Source organism: Macrobrachium nipponense, chromosome 31, assembly GCF_015104395.2.
Source record: "Macrobrachium nipponense isolate FS-2020 chromosome 31, ASM1510439v2, whole genome shotgun sequence".
In the NCBI taxonomy this organism is placed as follows: Eukaryota; Metazoa; Arthropoda; class Malacostraca; order Decapoda; family Palaemonidae; genus Macrobrachium; species Macrobrachium nipponense.
This window is the reverse complement of record NC_061093.1, coordinates 28,363,257-28,384,931: the sequence shown is the minus strand read 5'-3', so window position 1 is coordinate 28,384,931 and position 21,675 is coordinate 28,363,257. Positions and strand designations below refer to the sequence as shown.

At 47.1% G+C, this 21,675-nt stretch overlaps 1 protein-coding gene across 3 annotated transcripts in view; it reads left to right on the top strand.

Moving 5' to 3' along the window:
- Window positions 1-21,675, top strand: part of LOC135206733 (cohesin subunit SA-2-like) — a 307,211-nt gene that overhangs the window by 162,760 nt on the left and 122,776 nt on the right. For all 3 annotated transcript variants that reach the window (XM_064238201.1, XM_064238204.1, XM_064238202.1), the window contains exons 14-15: window positions 7,879-8,040; window positions 9,862-10,050. In XM_064238201.1, coding sequence (XP_064094271.1) covers window positions 7,879-8,040; window positions 9,862-10,050 — 351 coding nt within the window. The remainder of the gene's footprint in view (window positions 1-7,878; window positions 8,041-9,861; window positions 10,051-21,675) is intronic.

The window sequence follows — 21,675 nt, the reverse complement described above, 5'->3', positions numbered from 1 at the left end:
CCCCCCCTAAGAAGTCTCCTTCGGGAACTTCTAAGGGCCCGTCTCGCTCTGGTGAGACGGGGGGTTCTTCCGCTGGTCACCCAGCTCCTTCGGGGGCAGGACCCGTCTCTTCTTCCGCAAGGAAGAAGACTACGGGGACCAGAGGAGTGCCGGCTAACACCAGCACTTCCTCACCTGCTGTCAGTGGTTCGGCCACAGCAGCAGGGTCCGTCTCGGCCTCTCGTTCGCGAGAGGTACCGAGTGTACGGTCGCTTACCAGCGACCGTGCAGCCAGGAACCAGACCTCTGAGTTCGCTCAGCGTCAGGTTCACGGCACGGAGCGGAAGACTGGTGACAGCCGCTCACGCGACTCTCACCAGACCAGCTCTCGCTCTCGCGGCGAGCAGCTGGCTACCCGGGCGGACGTGACGGTCCATGACCGGCCACGGGCTGAGGCGGGGAAGAGGTCCCCCCGTTCGCCGGCACCAGCCACGGCTGGTACCAGCGAACTGACGCACCGTGAGGATACGCACCGATCTTCACCGTGACAGTGGAGCTCGCCGTCGCCTGACCGTCACTCACACGAGAGCGATCGGGTACGGCGACCAGCACCAGCTCCTCTGACACACGAGACCGGAGCCGCTGTTCTCGGTCCAGCCGTTCTCCACAGCGAGACGGCTCGACTAGGTCTGCAGCTCGATCGCCACCAGCCGCGGGTTGGCGATCGCCTGCAGTCTTCCAAGCCCGCTGGTTCTGCCAGCGAGCGAGGAGGGAGCGTCAGGTCTGCCTCTTCCATACCTTCAACCTCCTCGGATTACACCGGGAGGGGCGAGGTATTGAGGAGTGATCGTGAGGGGTACGCCCCTCAGGATCCCACCACGGCGTCGTACGTACCAGGCACGTACGCACAGGTGGTTGGAGAAGAGACCGAGAGGGGTCTGTCGCTGTTCCTCTCCTTGAGGGAGGAGGGTCTCGGGAGTTGCCCCTGTTGAGGGACTGGACGGTCCGACTCCGCAGGAAGCAGTCACTCCTGAGATCCAGAGGAACTTTGCGAGGTTATTGCGCTGATTCGTCAGCACAACGACCTCACGGAAGGATCGCTGCTCCCACCATCCGAGCCCACGTCCTGGCTCGAGTCGTTCTGGGGCCCGAAGAGGGAACCCAGACCGACGGTGGGTTTGCCGCGTTCTGAGCTGCCGGACTCAGTGCTGGACCAGGTTGAATCGCTTGTCTCCGGACAAGACTGCTCGCTCAAGTCTGGCAGGTCGAGCAAGCTGCTTCCACCTCCTCTGCTGCGACAGCGGCGTTTTTTACGTGCCATCTGAAGACCCGATGCCGCCCAAACAGGTGAACCCGGAGTTAGCCAGGCTGACTTCGGGTGTGTCTCTGCAGCAGCTCCTGTCCGAGAACCTGTGGTTCTCGCAGCAAGAGACATTCGGCCTGGAATCTACCGCCATGGCAGCCGTCTCCTGGCTAGATCTGTGGTCCCTCACAGTATCTAAGGTCGCAGCCAACTCCGGGGGAATTTCTCCCGAAGATGACTCGGCCTTCAGGAGACTTTTGCCAGTCTGGGGGAGGAGCCATCTCCTTCCTTGCCCACCAGACGGTGAACCTGTGGGCCAACCTGGTTCTCCGACGAAGGGACGCTGTCCTTACTCGGGTTTCCAGGGCGGCCGGGCGTGAAGCGGCGTTGGGACTTCGCAACGGACCTTTACGGAGTTCCACGTCTCTCTTTCCAGGAGAGATGGTGGACGCTGCGGTGGACAGACGGCGCACTGACGACAGTGACCGTCTGGTTCACCAGGCAGTCTCGAAGGCCTCTGGGCAGCCTTGGACTGCGGCCAAGTCTAACGGCTCGGCTAGCGCTTCCTCGGTGGCTAAGACGGTAGCTGCGTCGAAGCCCCGGGGAATGACTCTGTCTTCTTCGACTTCTAGCAAGGGGAGCCGTAACCAGCCCTCCTCCCAGCCCTCCTCCTCCCGTGGAGGCTCTGGGAGGAAGTCGAAGAAAGGGGGGAAACGCTAGGGACGGCGTTCCCCCTCACCTGCTGCCGGAAGTGTGCCTGGCCAGCCATTGGGCAACTTGGCAGCGCTACGGCGCCGAGACCTGGATTGTAGATGTCCTTCGGGAGGGAGATCTATTACCCTTCGAATCTCGGTCACCCCTCACCTCCAACCCGGTCCAACAGCAGGCGTACGTTCCAGGGGCATCGAAGGACGTAGCATTGAGACAGGAGATCAAGACCATGCTGAGCAAGAGAGCTGTAGAAATCGTCACGGATCAATCACCGGGCTTTTACAGTCGACTCTTCCTGGTGGAAAAAGTCTACGGGAGGCTGGCGCCCGGTGATAGATCTCTCTCCCCTGAACCGGTTTGTTCGCCAGACCCGGTTTCACGATGGAGACGGCACGCTCAGTGCTCGACTCTATCAGGGAGAACGATTTCATGCTTTCAGTGGACTTGAAGGATGCGTATTTCCAAATACCCATTCATCAGTCCTCCAGAAAGTACCTCCGCTTCATCCTCGACGGGACGGTGTACCAGTTCAGGCCACTTTGCTTCGGTCTCTCAACCGCCCCACAGGTGTTCACGCGAGTGTTCACTCTGGTGTCTGCTTGGGCCCATTCGCACGGGATACGTCTGATGGGGTATCTCGACGATTGGTTAGTCCTGGCGAGCTCCCGCTCGCAGTTGCTACAGGACAGGGATCGACTGCTCGAGTTCTGTCGCGATCTGGGATCGTTGTGAACTTCGAAAAGTCCGATCTCGAGCCCAAGCAGAGGATGAAGTACCTGGGTATGCTGATCGACACGGTAGCAGGGCGAGTCTTCCCCGCAGACTCGCGGATTAGCAAATTCAGGGAGGCAGCCAACCAGTTCCTGTCTCGGCAGGAACGGGTAGCTCAGCGATGGCAAGTCGTGATCGGACACCTGTCGTCACTCGGGAAGGCAGTCCCTAACGGGCGTCTTCACCTGCGGTCTCTTCAGGGAGACTAAAAGGAGAGTTGGTCACAGGCGACGGACAAGCTTTCCATTGTCACTGACACAGGAGGTGAGGCAGGACCTAGCCTGGTGGCTGGACGACAGGAACCTCTTAAGAGGAGTGCCTCTGCGCACTCTCCCCCGGACATGCAGCTGCTCTCAGACGCATCGACCGAGGGATGGGGCGCACACCTGGAGGAGTTGCTGACTTCAGGAGTGTGGTACGAGAACGACAAGCACCTTCACATCAATGTACTGAAACTCAAGGCAGCGTTCCTCGCTCTCCAAGAGTTCCAGGACCGCTTGATGGGACACTCAGTGGTGTTGATGTGCGACAACACCACGGTGGTGGCTTACGTCAACAAACAGGGGGGGCCTAGTGTCTCTCCCGTTGTACCAATTGACTCGGCAGGTGCACGAGTGGGCCGAGGCACACTCCATAGAGCTGTCGGCACGCTACATTCCAGGGAAGGAATGTAGTAGCAGACACGCTCAGCCGTCGGGATCAAGGGATAGGGACCGAATGGTCTCTACACCAGGACGTGGCGGAAAGGCTCTTCGACCTGTGGGGGCGACCAGTCGAGGATCTGTTCGACACCCGGCACAACAGGAAGCTCCAGGTGTTCTTCTCAGCCGTGCCGGACCCATGGGCAGCTGCAGAGGAGGCTCTTCAACACCCGTGGGACAACCTTTCGCCTATGCCTTTCCCCCGTTCACCCTGATTCGCAAGGTGATCAGTCGAGCACTGGTCACCCCGAATCTCAGGATGATCCTGATGGCTCCCAAATGGCCACAGGCCATTTGGTATCCGGACCTGCTGGCTCTTCTCGCAAGAGAACCGAGAGAGATTCCCCCTTGGCACAACCTTCTCGCCCAGCCACACGTCGAGCGGTACCACCGAGCAGTCCAGTCCCTACGTCTTCACGGCTGGCTGTTATCCAACATCTCTTGCGAACGAGAGGCTTTTTTTCGTAGCGCAGCAACAGAGATGGCTGGAAACGTCCGTCAGTCCTCTGCAGCTGTGTACCAGGGGAAGTCGGCCGTCTTCTGTGGTTGGTGTCGTAGACGGGGCCTATCTCCTCTCAGAGCCACTCTTCAGCAGGTAGCGGATTTCCTCGTTTTTCTTCGCCGAGAGAAGCTCCTCTCAGTTCCCACAGTCAAAGGATACAGAGCCGCCTTGACGCTCGTCCTGAAACTGACGGGATTGGACATCTCGAACTCGTTCGAGATCTCCTTACTTAGGAGGAGCTTCGAAAGGTCTTGCCCACCCAGGGAACTCACAAGCCCCTCTTCTTGCTGGACCTGGCATCGGCGAAGAGAGTACGGGAACTTCATGCCGATAATGATGCGGATAAGATGCTGCTTTGTCCTGGGAGGACGCTACGGCGCTATCTGAAGAGAACTCGACACCTCGGGCCTGAGTGTCGACGCCTCTTCGTTAGCACCGGGGTCACCAAGAAAGAAGTATCAAAGAACACTCTTTCGTCCTGGCTGCGTGAGGTCATCAGGAGGGCGTATGAGGCTGATGGTAGTGACGACATCCGTACGTCCCGTCCGAGAGCTCACGAAGTCAGAAGTATTGGCCCCTCGTTGGCGTTTCGTAAGAACTTCTCCGTGGCGCAGGTATGGAAGGCAGGGGTCTGGTACAACCAGACCACCGGCACCTTCCTTATACCTTTTGGATATTGCCCACAGGTCCTTGGATCGGTTCCTTAGGACCCGTGGTGGCTGCTCAACACGTCTAGCTAACCCAGACCCTAGCAGGCTGAACAGCATCGAGTCCTGGTGTGACTGTATGAATAGATAGTAAATGAGAAAGTGACTGGCTTCTCTTTCTATCTTTTTCTACCCCTCTACCTGTGGGTAGAGGGATACGGTCATCACCCTGCTGGATAAGGACGAGATGCCGGTGAGCTATATGACAGAGCCCCATCCTATCCCTTTCACTAGGGATAGGAGCAGAATATCCACCACTTCCTTCTACAAGGGGGGGAAGTGGATGCCTACAAGAGTCAAAACCATGACTTTATCTTTGCTCCTGTACAGGAACAAGTTCTTACATTGCTGGTACGAAGAGATACGCTTGCCTCTCTCTTAGTACTCGGTCCAGAGGTCTGACCATTGATCCTGCGGTGCACACCCCGATCAATCGGACAGAGGCTTGGATCCCTCCCTCGCTCTTACGACCAGGGAGGCTTCCAAGGTTGGGCGAACACCAGTCTGTTCACAAAAGACTCAGATTCCACCCACCAAGAAGTGAGTCTTCCTATTGTAAAAGGACCGAAGGTTTGTATGCCGTGTCGGAACAAATGACAATTTGTCCAAAATTGCATTTTTCCTAACTATACAAACCTGAGGTCCTTTTACACATAGCCCCACCTCATGCCACCCCTCACTCTGCAGTTTTTGCTTGGGCCAAAAGCAAAAGTGAATTGTTTACCTCCCAGTCGCGCGCGCGCGCCTGTCGGACAAGCAGTTAACTACCGAACCCCTTGTTCGAAAGCTTACGACCTATCCAGCTGCCGCTAGTACCTTCCTATTGTAAAAGGACCTCAGGTTTGTATAGTTAGGAAAAATGCAATTTTGGACAAATTGTCATATCACGCGCCTTGAGGGATGCTGGGAGTTCACAGATCAAGCTGTTGTTTTGTTTACAAGCGTTACCCAGGCGCGCATGCACAAATTTCTTCCTTCTCGCACTAAAAAGCATCAGCGACACATCCCAGAAATTATTTCGTCGCTTTGTCGTAATTTTTACACCGTTTTATATTAGTCGTTACATAGAGTTTTACATATGAAAATGTGCGCAATTTTATGTAGAATACAACTAAAAACAACCCGTGGTTGTAACTTTTATCAGTTTTGAAATATTTTCATATAAATAACGATAAGTGCCAAAATTTCAACCTTCGGTCAAATTGACTCGACCGAAATGGTAAAAAAATGCAATTGTAAGCTAAAACTCTTACGTTCTAGTAATATTCAATCATTTACATTTATTTTGCAACAAATTGGAAGTCTTCAGCACAATATTTCGATTTATGGTGAATTTTTGAAAAAACTTTTTCCTTATGTCCGCGCGGTAACTCTGCCGAAAAAATCGGAAATTATTTCGTCGGATTGTCGTAATGTTTGCACCGTTTTATATTAGCCGTTGCATAAGTTTTATATATAAAAATGTGCACAATTTTATGTAGCATACAACCAAAAACAACCCATTGTTGTAGCTTTTATCAGTTTTGAAATATTTTCATATAAATAACGATAAGTGCCAAAATTTCAACCTTCTGTCAACTTTGACTTGACCGAAATGGTAGAAAAATGCAATTGTAAGCTACAACACTTACAGTCTAGTAATATTCAATCATTTACCTTCATTTTGCAACAAATTGGAAGTCCCTAGCACAATATTTCGATTTATGGTGATTTTTTGAAAAAAAACTTTCCTTACATCCGCGCAGTAACTCTGCCGAAAAAATCAGAAATTCTTCCGTCAGTTTGTCGTGTTTGTCATAATGTTTGCACCGTTTTATATTAGTCGTTACATAAAGTTTTATATATGAAAATGTGCGCAATTTTATTTAGAATACAAAGGAAAACAACCCATAGTTGTAGCTTTTATCAATTTTGAAATATTTTCATATAAATAATGATGTTCCAAAAATTTCAACCTTCGGTCAACTTTGACTTGACCGAAATGGTCAAAAAACGCAATTGTAAGCTATAACTCTTACATTCTAGTAATATTCAATCATTTACCTTCATTATGCAACAGATTGGAAGTCTCTAGCACAATATTTCGATTTATGGTGAATTTAAAAAAAAATATTTCCTTACGTCCGTGCGGTAACTCTACCGAAAAAAATAAGAAATTCTTTTGTTGGATTGTCATAATGTTTGCACCGTTTTATATTAGCCATTACATAAAGTTTTATATTCGAAAATGCGCGCAATTTCATGTACAATACAACGAAAAACAACCCATGGTTGTAGCTTTTATAACTTGAAATATTTTCATATAAATCACGATAAATAGAAAAAATTTGACCTTCACGCAAATTTAACTCAACTGAAATGGTCGAAAACTGCAATTGTAAGCTACAACACTTACAGTCTAGTAATATTAAATCAATTACCTTCATTTTGCAACAAATGGGAAGTCTCTAGAACAATATTTTGATTTATGGTGAATTTTTTAAAGAAAAAAAAATTTGTTTTAGGTCCCCGCGTTACGAATTCATGCATTATTTTGTGATAATATTTTCTCTGTGTTGCTTTGATCGTTTTACAATTTGTTATATACCAAAATCATCGCAATTTAGTGTACAATACAATGAAAAAAATTAACTCATTAGCTTTAACCGTTTTGCTCACAGCACGATTTACATACAATTATATATGAAAATTGTTTTTTTGCCCTGTCATATATTCCAATATTTATATATGATAATGATATTTTTTTCATTTCTGATGGTTGCATACTAAACTTCAGGCAATGACAAAAAAAGGAGCCAAAAATGAACTCTTAATCTTCAAAACTAAGCGTGCTATGATTTTTTGAAAAAAGACTTTTTTTCCGCTTCGGTGCTCACTCGTGAACGCCGCCAGCATACGGGAGACACTTTTGGAAATACCACCGGCTCGGCGTTTAAGGGTTAACTGCTGAGAATATTCGAATCCTTGAATGTATGCCTGACAAGCACTGCTGATCTGTTTTGTGTAAGGTAGATCGGAATTTCTAGGCGTTTGAAGACTGCAAATATAGACTATACACATGATAGTTTTGTGTGAAAAATTCAGTTTCTATCTAAAAGATTAGATTAATATGTTTTGATTACATATGGAAAAGGTATGTTTATGGAAATGATCTTTGATATACTGTACGTATTGTTGTTTTATATTCTAACGATTTCTTCCCAGGAAGAAGAACCTGATGAAGATGAGACATTTGCATTAGTGTCGTCTGTGAAGAAGGTCTCGGTATTTTATTCCTGCCACAATATGGGTCCCTGTGATATCTGGGATTCACTTCACAAGAATATTACTTTTGCTCATGATTCCAACAAATTGTTACCAGAGGAGGTATGTATATATACTTGTCAAGTTAGTGCATTTTATTGTTAAAACTGGTGCTAATGTATTTGAATTGTCTTCATATTGAGGGCTTTTTTCTGTAAGAACTCATTTGCATCAATTTGTTTTAATGGGCCTTTTAAAGGAAGTGAAAATGAAACTGCCAAGATACGTCCATTTATTACTGGGCATAAAAATTCCTATAAATACTTAAGTAGTTTTAATAAAATTTACTACAGTGGATTAATGCCTGACTTTAAAATGATGGCTAATAATAGTAGTGAATCAAATTAAATCCTACCCAGGGTTGTGACCTTCATCAGTTCCAAAGTGAAGTCCTGTCTGAGTAATGTTAGCATACAGAAGTAAACACATTCCATTTCAACAGTTATAGCTACCCCATATGATAATAGCCTTATTCGTAAAGAATTCAGTGTCATTAGTATTAGACATGTATTTATCTAGGATAGTTTTAACTCAATACCACTTTCATGATTTATTTATGAAATTTTGAAGTTATAATCTGTTACTCATTGTATGGTTTTATTTTTCTCAAAGAACAATCCTCTGTGAGCTCTTGGAGATTTAAAAGTTGTGTTTTTCTAGTTTAGGAACAACATGCAAAATGAATAGAAATTTTCAAAATGTTATTTTATAATTGTTTTAAGAAAGAAAGAGCTATTCTCATACATTGCCATTTTAAGAAAGAAAGAACCATTCTCATACATTGCCATTATTACTATTACCATAGTTGATACCTAAATAGAAAATGAATTATTAAGCTTAATGATATAAAAGTGGGTATGCTTCATGCTAGATCAACGTAACTTAGAATATGTTGGCTCCTGGTATTTTTAATGTTCAACATATTTTTATATATGTTCTGTCATACATGCTTGTGTGATAAATATCTTTGTTGACAATATTCCTTACTTGAGAAAATTCTTTTACTCAAACATTGTGCAAATGTACATGTGGCAGCAGCAAACACTGGGGTAATAGGTAGAGTACTACTGTCCACAAACATAGTAAAGATATTATTTTTGTTTTTTAAACCTATTTGATATTGTTTACTGTTTTATATTATAATATAATATTTTATGTGTATTTTTGCACAAGATAGACTAACATTTTTTACATGGAATTTCTACTGAGTTAGTTGAAAAATCAAAATGGCATTCAGTCTATTCATATCGCTTCTTTATTCATCTTGTTTTAGTGCATTGTTTGTGTATATGAAAACATTACTTTTTAATCTTTAATGACATTTATATGAAGAAATATAGTTTGTATAGAATTTATATCAAAGCATTATTCATTAATAACTAATAACTATAGTAGTGTAATTGGAAATTCATTCCTTAAGAAACAAAGCTATAGATTTGTGTGGTCTCTTGTCATTAAATTGATTTAACTTCCTGTAAAAGGCTTATGAATGAGAACATTGATTCTCATAGATGAATATATTCATTGGCGAATAAACACTGACAATGTACTTTTATTAAAAATTCATCCATGTAAGAGGTAAGATACCATAGTAGAAATGCACTTAAAAATTAGTATGGTAAAAACACACCTACACTATGGTAGTTGCGTTTGCTAGACTAGCTCAGCCTTATGTTGGAAAGATCTGTCTCTATCATCGGTGATGAATAAAGTAATGTCTTAAAGTTTGGCATGCAAGATTAATAGGAGTCGAAGGGAGCTTTGAAAGGTTCAAGGTTGCAATTATATGGGCAGAAAGGCACGCAAACACATACCAGATTTACAGATGTAAGTTGGTATACATAATCATCTGCTTTATTTTATTTTATTTTTTTTTTTTTGCAGGTCACCAAATATTGTATATCATCATGCTTCTTTGGTGTCATGTGGGAACTCCACCAAATAGAAGATATGATTGAGAAAAGAGCAGTAACCAGTGAAGTGATTGATGCACTTCGTACAAGACTGCACTTATTTATGGATTCATGTAAACGTCTCCTCACAAACTCCAGTAATTCTATTTTCAGAGAAGAAGTAAGTTTTGATGTTAGTTATTTTACAGTTATCTAAAACTATCATTTAAGTTCATTAATTGCAAATACTCTGAGCATTCAGTATAATAGTAAATTAACTTTTTCTTTTATGCTTAAAATGTTTATTGTTTCAACAATTTCATTTGTCATAAATGTCCATTCCTCTCCATCTAGATTTATTTTGATAAAGGATAAACCAAGATATAGTCAGAGTAAATAAAACATTGACTCATTATTCAGTCTAGAACCCAAATTTGAACAGTACTATACCAAAATAAGAAATATTTCATACAACCCCATTATTTATTTAGCCCACATATGTGGAATTAGAATGCCAAACTACTGCATTTTTTTTTAAGACTGACAATGAACAGACCTGTTGGTTACCTTCAGCTTTATTGGCCCCTGACAATATGGATTCATGCAAGCCTATCTTCAAATAAATGACATTACCTTCCATTTATTCGAAGGCCCAGCAGTCTGGCAGTTGAACATCACACATGTTCAACAGATCAGAGGCATAGGTCTCCTTCCTTTGATCTTACATGACCAGGAAAGTGGCCCCATGTGAGGTAAGCTACCAGTCAGTTCAAAGATTTGCTCAGAATCCTCCCGCCAAGGTCAGAAATTTGCTCAGATTCCTCCCACTAAAGCTCGGCCTTATTCACCAACCTCGTGTGTGGAGAGGTAACCACCATTTGGTAGAGTCATTGTGTCTTCACATCTGGAGGCTGTCCAGTTTCTCTTACGAGCGAGAGATCTTTCTCCCAGAGCAGCGACTCAGATGTCTGGCTACCTCAGATCTTTGTCAGCCGTGTACAAGGGCAAATGAGTTGTCTGCTGTGATTGGTGTTGACAATGGGCTTACTCTCCACTCAGAACTTCTGTTCAGTAGGTAATGATCTGATCTTTCTCAGAACAAAGAAACGTCTTTCTGTTTCTGCTGTCAGGGGCTACAGGTCTGTTGAGAAGATGTGGACATCACTTCATCTTGGGAATTATGTTGTTCAAGAGCTTTGAGAAGTCTTGTTCACTTAGGGAACTCAAACCTCCTATGTGGGACCTTACTCTGGTGCTGAGTAGCCTCACTCGAACTCCATTTGAAAACAGTTTGTTCCTACACGATATACAAACCCTTGGTCCTTTGCGATAGGAATTACTTAAGGCGTAGCCTGTACACGGGCTGCTGAAATCTTTAACAATGTGGTTTGGTAGTTAACTACTGGTCCGTTGTTGGTAGTCCCCCCGACCAACGACTGGATGTAAACATTCCAATTTGCTTTGGGCCGTTGGTGTGGATGGATGGGTTCTTCACTGCTCTCTGCCCAATTGTTATTGCTGATTTCTTTTCAGTCCTGGTGGGATTTTTCCTTTTTTTTTGTGTTGATTGCTGTGATAGTGTGTTTGTGATTTAATTGAGAAAAAATGGAAACCCATGAATTACAAAAGCCTGTGTCCTCTGCCCTGGGGTAGAGGGTAAGGTGTGTGGCAAAATCCACGCCTCGATGGAGATTGAACCTCATGCCCTCTGCTCATCTTGCCGTGGTCATGAATGTAACTTGATGGTATGTGTGCAGAGTGTTCTTTGTGGTCTGTGTCGCAGTGGGGGAAGTTGCTGGGAGGAGGAAATATATTAGAAAGACAATCAGTGGAGGGAGGTAAGACACCTCCCACCACACCTGCAGTACTTGACATTACCTCTTCCTACCTCTCTCCCAGCAGTCGTCCCGTACTTGCTGTTACTCCTTCGGTGGTTGCTTCCACTTCTACTTCCCCTTCTGATGAGTTGGAGAGGGAAGAGGAGGGGGACCTGTGGTTGCAGACCTGGGGAACGCTCCTTAAGGGGCCTCCCCTGGCTTTGCAGGTACACCTTCAGAATAAAGGTGGATCCCCATTTAGCCTGAATTTCGCTTGTGCAGGTGAGGTGTTAGGTTTAGATCAAGCATGGACTTCCTTAGAACTGGCTGGCACTCCATTAATCCAGGCTTTACTGGCACACCTAAATAGGGGTGCCAGCAGCGCAGTAACAAAAGCAGTCGTCACTTCCACTGTAACCACAGTGATGCTGTGACTTTGAAAACAGTTTTCCTTCTGACCTTTCCTTCTGACCATGATCTGGATTACAATGTAAAACACTTGGGGTTGGGGGTCAGTAGCTTTCGAATTTGTCCTGGAAGTTGTGGCTAAGACCTAAAATGCCCTTGGTTCACAATGGCAGATTTGCCTCGTTTTCCGTTCCTTCATTGTTAACAACCTTCAAGAGTTACTGCTTTGCCCTTGTCAGAGCACTGCATTGTTATCTAAAATGGGCTTGTCACCTAAGACCTAGGTGTTATAGACTTTTTATTAGCATGAGCCAAGTCAAGTAAGAGGTGTCCAAGAAGACCTCTTTGTTTGGCTACGTGAGGTGATTAAGCAAGACTACTCCTCATCGTCAAGTTCCGTCACCAATACTGTGCATGTAGAAGCATGTGACATCAGAGGAATAAGTTCCTCCTTGGCATTTAAGAAGAATTTGTCTTTTCATAGGATTTTGAATGCTGGTTCCTGGCTTTGTCAGACCACTTTCACTTTCTTCTACTTGAAGGATATTGCCCACAGGTCTTTGGACACTTTTTTCCTTGGGTCCGGTGGTGGCTGCTCAACAAGTTGTGTAGCTCATCCAGTGCCCCTGGCAGGATAGTTCATATCCTGCTTAAGATGATGGTGTGGAAGAGGGAATGAGTGAGATGACTGGTCTTTTCTTTCCCCTTTTTTCCTTCCTTTAGTACCTATGGATTGTTTGACGAATAGACACATCATGCACTGGAACTGGCTTGATGCAGGTGAGCGTTGCAGTCATACTTTTACAGCACTTTTTATGTTCCTTACAACTTATGAATCTGCTTCTCAGTAGCTTCAACTCCTCTCCAGTAAGGAGAGTGAGGAGTGGTGACAAACCCATTCATGTGGCTGACATGGTTTGTTTGACTTCCATATATGCAATGAATCTGGACATGTTACACTGTATTTAAACCCAGTGGACTGGGTGTTAGATGTCCACATATCTAACATCTCAAAGGCATAGGTCCTCTTCTTTAGAATTCTCATTTCTAAGAAAAATTATACAGTGCCGAATATCCAGTTGGTTCGGGATTCTCTTACCTCCTTCCAAGTATGAGTCTATCCTGATGTTAAGACCGAACGTTTGTTACATGTAAGAACAAAAGACAAATTTTTAATTAATTTGTTTTTTCATAGCTAACAAACTTGAGGTCTTAACATTGACAGCCCCTCTAGCCATCTCTCTCGTTATATCCTGGGTTGGAAGAAAGACTAAATACAGTGATCCCCCCGTATTCGCGGGGGATGCGTACCAGACCACCCCCGTGAATAGTTAGAACCCGCGAATAGTTGGAACTCCTATAAAAATGCTAAAAACAGCCTATTTTGTTAGTTAAAACGCAAGAAAAACCCACTAAAAATGTTTATACATGGTTTTTTAATAGTTTTAACAAAAAAAAGTGCATTTTATGATGAAATTGATGAAAAAAAAAAAAAAAAAAACAGGAATTTGTGGATATTTCTCATACAGCGAATGTCCGAATTTTCCGTGAATAATGCGGGGAAACGTTCCCGACAGAAATACGCGAATACGGAGGGTCCACTGTATGTCACTAGGTTCAGATGTGGTCTCTGACTTGCTTCCACCTCAGCTATTTATCAGATGCCAGATGCCACAGATTCCTTGCACATATAGGTTTTTATTGTTTTTAACAGGTTTTCAGCTGGCGCCAGAAGATTTATCCTAATGTTAAGACCTCAAGTTTGTTAACTAAGAAAAATACAAATTAATAAAAAATTTGTCATTTTTAAAGTTATTTGTATTTTTCCTAACGTAAATGGCCCACCTTTAGCCACTCGACATTCTGCTCCTGGTCCAACTACCATTATCCAGATTGTTTCAAGCTAAACGGCTTTGTATATTAGGAAAAATACAAATTACTTTAAAAATTTGTCATGTTTCTTTCTTGTTTGCAAAGTCAGTGGCACACAAAATTATATTAAGAAAACCTCTCAGGATTTTGCAGTCCTGTATATTCTGAGGAGATATTTCCACTTTGTTATTCTTCCATAGTTTGATATTGTTCCCCAGTTTGGTCTTCAGCAGGTAATCTGTGACTTACATTGTTGGAAAAAATTTGAAGCATGCTGAATATCTTATCCTTGATCTTGACATAAATCTTTGGCTCTGTCTTTCAGTTAGCTCATTGTGCACGCTGTCTAAGATATTTCAGATCAGCCCAGAATGTACCATCTAACAAGCAGTAGTTTGTTCCGATACGTAATACAAACCATCGGTCCTTTAACAATAGGAAGTAGCTAGCGGCAGCTGGAACGGTCGTAAGCTTCGAACAAGGGGAGAACGGTAGTTAACTGCTTGTCCGACAGTCGCGCGCCGCGCGACTGGGAGGTAAACAAACCACTTTTGCTTTCGGCCGCGGGTGTGAAGGACGTGTTCGTCATCGCTCTCTGCCCGCTTCATCGTCGTATGCTTTGTTTATATTGTGTTTTCTACTAATGGTTTGTTTAACTTGAAAATGAAACTGTAAGTACACTGTTTTCATTTTCATTACTTAATTATGGACCAACATGGAGCTATCGCCGTAGATGCGGCGATTTCCTCTCTTTTCATGAATTGAACCCTTGAATTATGTCTCGGTGCCGAGGGCGGGCGCGCTCGCGCCGAGTCATGTATTTTGGGCGAAAGTGTGTAATTGAAAAATGTAAGTACTCTTTTCATTATATTTTTGCCCTGTGCGTTCGTTACCGAGAGTGTGATTGCGCTCGGCACGAGCCTTTTATTTTGTATAATAGAATGGAATGAAAGTGGATTCGCAATTGCAATATTCTTTCATTTTCATTTATTTATTTGCATGAATTTAATTTGGATCAATTTTCATTCTTACCCGGGAATTGATCCTTACGTTTTTATGTGAAAGTGAAATCGTGCAGTATTCTGTTTCATTTTCATATATATTTTATGATAGCATCATATTATTTGGATCAAGTTTCCGTTCTTACCCGGGAATTGATCTTTTCCCCTTTAAGTTCTATGAAGTGAAAATCGCAAGGGCAGTATTCTTGTTTTCATTTTCATATTACTTTTCACTGCTGTGCGGGGGTAGGGGAAGCGAAGGTCTGCCAGGGAGTCGTCGGAAAGCTCTCCCGCGACTCCCTTGGTATCCGATTCTTCGTCTTCCTTCCTGCCCCCCGCTCAGCTTCTTCGTTGTATTTTATATTTGGGGTCTTCCTTGCGTTCGGGTGGGGCATGTCTTCCCCCCGTGCGTGAGGGAACCCCTCTTACTAATCTATCTATGTTACCGCAGGTGCTACATCCGTGGGAGACGACCTTGGACAGGTATGGACCACCGCGGCGGCAGGGCGTGCCTAGCATCCACGGGCTGCTGCAGCGTCTAGCGAGGTCTGGGGCGGTCTCCACTACTACCACGGCCGCTTATGCTGCTCCCCCCCTCCTGGTCTACACTCCCCATGCTGTGTCGGTGACGCCGTCTGCCGCTACTAGGGCCGCCGCCGTACCGAGGGGGTGTTGCCGCCGCCGCCTGTTTTCTTCGTGTTGCCTGCCCCAGACTTCCGCTGTTCCAGCAGCTCGCCCCTGGACCGGCCGCCAGTACCCAGGTTCCGCTGGCTGCCGATGATTCTACGAGGCGATCGCTGGGCCTGCCGTACCTGCCGCTGATGTGATTCCCGCTGTTGGCTTGGCTGTCCCTTCTGGGTCTACCGCTGCCGCTGTTCCTGCCGCTCTGAGCTGGTTGCTGTTCCTGTCGCTCCTGGTTTCTGAGCCTGTCCATGCTGGTCCTGCCCACGGTGTGTCTTCCCCAGTCCCAGGTCCTTCCGGACAAGTACAGTCGGGCCGTGTTGCTTCGGCAATAGCCCCGGCTCCGGCCTGGATGGAGGACCTGACGACTGTCCTGCGTGAGCTGACGAGGAAGAGGAGAAGAGGAAGCTGTCATCTTCGTCTTCATCGTCTGCTGCTGCCTCTTCCCCTTCGACTTCTAAGGCCCATAAGCTGAAGAAGAAGAAGGCTGCCTTCCCCCCTAAGAAGTCTCCTTCGGGAACTTCTAAGGGCCCGTCCCACCCCGGTGGGACGGGGGGGTCCTTCTGCTGGTCCTCCTGCTCCTTCGGAGCGGGGCTCGTCTCCCCTTCCGTAAGGAAGGAGATAGACGGGGACCAGAGGAGTATCGGTTAGCTCTGGTACTTCCTCGCCTGGTGCTAGCGGCGATGCCGCTACGCCAGGTTCCGGCTCGGTCTCTCGTTCGCGAGAGATCCCGAGTGTACGTTCTCCCTCGGGAGACCGTGCAGCCAAGTTTCGACGCCAGAGGTTGCGCTCGGCGCCAAGACGCGGCACGGAGCAGAAGGCTGGTGAGAGACGCTCGGGTGACTCTTGCCAGGCCAGCGGCCGCTCTTGCAGCGACCAGCTGGTAACCCGGGTTTCCCCCCTAAGAAGACTCCTTCGGGATCTTCTAGGGCCCGTCTCGCTCAGGCGAGTCGGGGAGCTCTTCTGCTGGTCCTCCTGTTCCTTCGGGAACGGGGCCCGTCTCTTCCTCTGCAAAGAAGAAGACGACGGGGACCAGAGGTGTACCAGCCTCGGCTGGTACGTCCTCACCTGGTGTTAGCGGTCCTGCCGCTAAATCAGGTTCCGTCTCGGCCGCTTCTCGTTCGCAAGAAGTACCGAGTGGACGCTCTTCCACGGGAGACCGTCCAGCCAAAGTTTTGACGCCCGAGCTCGCTCGCCGTCAAGACCGCGGCGCGGAGCAGAAGACTGGCGAGAGTCGTGCACACGACTCTCGCCAGGCCAGTGGACGCTCTCGCAGCGACAACTGGCTGCTCGGGTTGACGTGGACGGTCGCTGACCAGCCACGGGTTGAGGCGAGGAAGGGGTCCCCGCGGCCGTCGGTACCAGCCACGGCTGGTACCAGCGGCTCGACGCGCCGAGAGGACGCTGGCCGGTCTCGCCGCGACAGAGAGCCTAGCAGGTCACCTGACCGCCGCTCCCATAGGGACCGGGCGGAGACGGTAACCAGCAACAGCTCGCCTGACGCTAGAGATCAGCGTCAACGTTCTCAGCCGAGCCTCTCGCCCCAGGCGAGCGGCAAGGCTAGGCCTGCTGCTCGATCGCCACCGCGGGTTGACGATCAGCAGCAGCCCTCCAAGCACGCTGGTCCTGCCAGCGAGCTAGGGGGGAGCGTCAGGTCTGCCTCTCCTGTACCTTCAACCTCCTCGGGCTACACCGGGAGGAGCGAGGTACCTACGACTGATCGCGAGAGGTGCGCCGCTCGCGATCCCGCTATGACGCCGTATGGACCAGGCACGGGTCTAGGGACGACCAGGCATACGCGCAATGTAGCTGGAGGCGACCGTCAGGGGCCTGCCGCTGTTCCTCCTTCTAAAGGAGGAGTATCTCGGGATCTGTTCTTGTTGGAGGGACTGGACGGTCCTACTCCGCAAGACGCGGTTACTCCCGAGATACAGAGGAAGTTGCAGAAGTCATTAAGCTGATTCGTCAGCATAAAGACCTTGCGGAAGGATTGCCGCTCCCACCAGCAGAGCCCACGTCTCTGCTCGAGTCGTTTTGGGGCTCGAGAGGGAACCCAAACCGACGGTGGGTCTGCCGCGATCGGAGCTTGCCGATTCTGTCTCGAACCAGAGTCTCTCGTCTCCGGACAAGAAGGCTCTCTCAGTTCTGGCGGTCGATCAAGCTACTTCCACCTCCTCTACTGCGACAGCGGCGTTTCTACGTGTCTTCGGACACCGTATTTAAATACTCCTTCGGTCCTCCTGAGAGGTTTCGACCTCGACGAGGACTGGAATGAGTCGGAGGACGGTATCGGCTCTCTCCTGTCAGGTGTCGATCAGCCCCACCCAGACGACGTTCACAGTGGCGGCAGACCCTTACCTACAGTGAGAGTTCTTAACCCTCCGCGGGAAAACGTTTTCTCCTGACGATTCGTTTTCCCAGACTCTGAGAGGCCATCGCCGCAAGGCGATGGCTGTTCCTACTCTTCTCCAACTGCTAGTTCCACTGGGAAGGCGAGCGAGTATCCAATTCCTCCCCCATTCCCTCTCTCCTTACGGCTACGAGGGAAAGAGGAGGGATCCTACAGAGATTTCTCTGTAGGATCCCACGTTCGGGACTGCGCTACCGGGGGGACCTTCGGGTCCTACCTGACGTAAGCCCCGGTCGTTGAGGAGGAATCCTGCCCCATTCTCGATTTCTACGGGAATCGAGAGGACCACCAGCCGATATCGTTTGACGAATTCGGTGGGGGTTTCGCAGACTGCTTAGAATTCTACGGAATTTCTAGCGCATTCAGAGTGTTCGAGTTTTTTACGATCTCCAAACACTTACGCGAGACCACGGTCCAAAGTGAGCGAGACGAGAATCCCCGATATGTTACACGATAATCGGGAACCTCGCCTATGCTCGAATTCCTGGAATTTCTAGCATTGGAAAGAAGACTGCTGCTGAAAGAAACTATCTCACAGTAGGCGACCAACCTGGAATAGAGGAGATCGGACGGAATATCCAGTTTGGCTTGAACTATCGTCTTAGTATTCTGTTCACCATTGAAGCTTTCCTTCGAGGAAGACTTCTCCTTCACTCTCTTTGATAGAGAACGAAGGTGGTCGATCTCCAATCCTTATTTTGTTTTCTTGAAGGAAAGAATTTAGGATGGAGATCGTTGTTCAGAATCCTACAAATATACTAAGTATATTAACCTCGAGACATGATTCTACTAAGCAGTTGAATTGTCCGAGGGGTAGGCGCATATCCTAGTTAATCTACGGATTGCGACTTATAAGAGAAGTATTCTAATTGAACTGCAACTCGGGGTTGCCTGCAACTTCCCAGGAGTTTTCAGTTTCAATTTTATATACTTATGGTTTTGTCACGACAACACCATTTCAACTTTTATATTTACCGAAATTCGTTTCGCCTAAATATAATTGCTCGAGCATATCTTTTATGCTCGGTAGTTTCTAGCCGAACGCATTCCTTCGTGGAATAATGGATTACCTGGCAACTTAGGATGACGAGTCAGCGAGAGCTCAGGCTCAACTACTGCGTATTGAACTGCCTGATAGCAGCTCAGTATCAGCTGGGCCTCCGAGATTCACGGTCATGTATGTCTCTCTCTCCCCTGCTTTGATTGACTACCGAACCGTATCTCTGCCCAACAATCATGGACTTAGGTCTCTGATTAACGGGGATTCTCGCAATAATGAAGGACCATCTACTGCTGTGACGCTAGATTCCATCGCCTTCGACATTGCGAGAATTTTCAACAGAGATATCTTCTTGGACTCTTTCATTCTTTCTGTTTACCGCACGGTAACAGAAGTCTGTACAAGTCTCCCGCTGCATCGCACTGCGATAATGGGAATGATTTGGCAGACATCTGAGTTTGTCTTCAAAATATCTCGTATTCGTAGGTGTACAATTGTTCATTGTTCAACCCGAATTACGAGATGTGTCAGAAGACATCGCCTACTCTCCGACCTGACAGCTCTACTTCCAAATGTTCAGCCCATGAGAAGCAGTTCTTCAGGCGGCTTTCCCCTGTGTTTTCATTACTGAAGAACGCCCCGCTTTCATTGCAACTACGACTTCTCACCGGACAGCAATGAAATAGCGGTTAGCGTTTTCAGTCATTTGTAAGCACAGGCTATGAATCTTGAGAATCCTTCTCTCGATTCATCTGTGAAGACGTAGGTTGCATTCAATATCTACCTTCGTCTTCAACTGTACATAGTGTTGTTTCTCCTTAGCTGAGATTCAACAACCATGAGATGTTTTACCTTCAGGGACCTCGGTCTCTAGAAGGCAATTGACTTTCGCCTGTTGGGCACATGCCTTAAGAGAATCATCACCTCGCTGTCCGGCATTGGTGACAAACAAATACATTATTTGTTTGGTCTCTCGGCATAACCCTTTAAAGGCGAAGGTCACGTGACTTACTTGGATGCTTTGACAACTTGCCTCCTACCGAACGCAGTCAGTCGGCAGCTGTCAGAGCGCCCGAGTCAGTTACAAACTACGCTGTTGACTTAGTTCGGTTGTTACAAAGCAACCATTACTTCGTTTTAATAGCTTGTCACAGTACCCATACCATTGACACCCACCATGGAGTGTCGGTGTCCTATCCACTACCGAGAACTTCGCTGCATGGGGATAGGAGGATGCGAGAGACTTCGTGGCAAACGGACAGACCAGTATGGGTACTGGACATCACCGAAGTAGAGAAGAGGGATAGGTCATGCGACTATTTCCTTCTTTTCCTCTGAGGAACTGCATGACTTCTCCTGCGAAGTCAAGCATCCAGGGGATGGGGATCCGTGACGCTCGATTTCGTACCGAACTTCGTAGCGAAGACTCAGAACCCTTCGGTCCCTGACGATTGGTTCGAGTCGTTCACAATCCCCTCCCTAATGGACTTCACCGCCTTCGATGCGAAGGAGATGCTGCCTTGTCCGCAAGAACTTCTCCGTGGCGCAGGTACTGAAGGCAGGGGTCTGGTCCAACCAGACCACATGCCCTTCCTTCTACTTCGGGATATTGCCCACAGGTCCTTGGATCTTTTTCCTTGGGACCCGTGGTGGCTGCTCAACACGTTGTGTAGCGAACCCAGACCCTCGCAGGCTGAACAGCATCGAGTCCTGGTGTGACCGTAAGAATGGATGAGTGAATGAGAGTGTGACTGGCTCCTCTTCCCATCTTTTTCTTCCCCTCTACCTGTGGTTAGAGGACATGGTCGGCACCCTGCTGGATAAGGACAAGATGCAGGTGAGCTACTCAACAGAGCCCATCCTATCCCTTTCACTAGGGATAGGAGTGTATATCCACCACTTCCTCCAACAAGGGGAGGAAGTGGATGCCAGCTTGAGACAACCCATACTTTATGTTTGCCTCTTGCAAACAGGAACAAGTTCTTGCTTGCTGGTACGAAGAGATACGCTTGCCTCTCTCTTAGTACTCGGCCCAGAGGTTCTGACCATTGATTCTCCTGCGGTGCACACCCCGATCAATCGGACAGAGGCTTGGATCCCTCCCTCGCTCTTACGACCAGGGAGCATTCCAGGGATGGACGAACACCAGTCTGTTCATCAAAAGACTCAGATTCCTCCCACCAAGAAGTGAGTCTTCCTATTGTTAAAGGACCGATGGTTTGTATTACGTATCGGAACAAATGACAATTTGTCGAAAATTGCATTTTTCCTAACTATACAAACCTGAGGTCCTTTACATATAGTCCCTCCTCATGCCACCCTCACTCTGCGTATTTTGCATGGGCCAAAAGCAAAAGTGATTTGTTTACCTCCCAGTCGCGCGGCGGCTGCGACTGTCGGACAAGCAGTTAACTACCGTTCTCCCCTTGTTCGAAGCTTACGACCGTTCCAGCTGCCGCTAGCTACTTCCTTATTGTTAAGGACCTCAAAGTTTGTATAGTTAGGAAAAATGCAATTTTCGACAAATTGTCATATTAGGAATAGTTTTGCCTTTAATCCTGTGAGGTTCAGCACCACAAAGTTTTCTAGCAGGTTTATTCTTGTTGGGACCAATTTG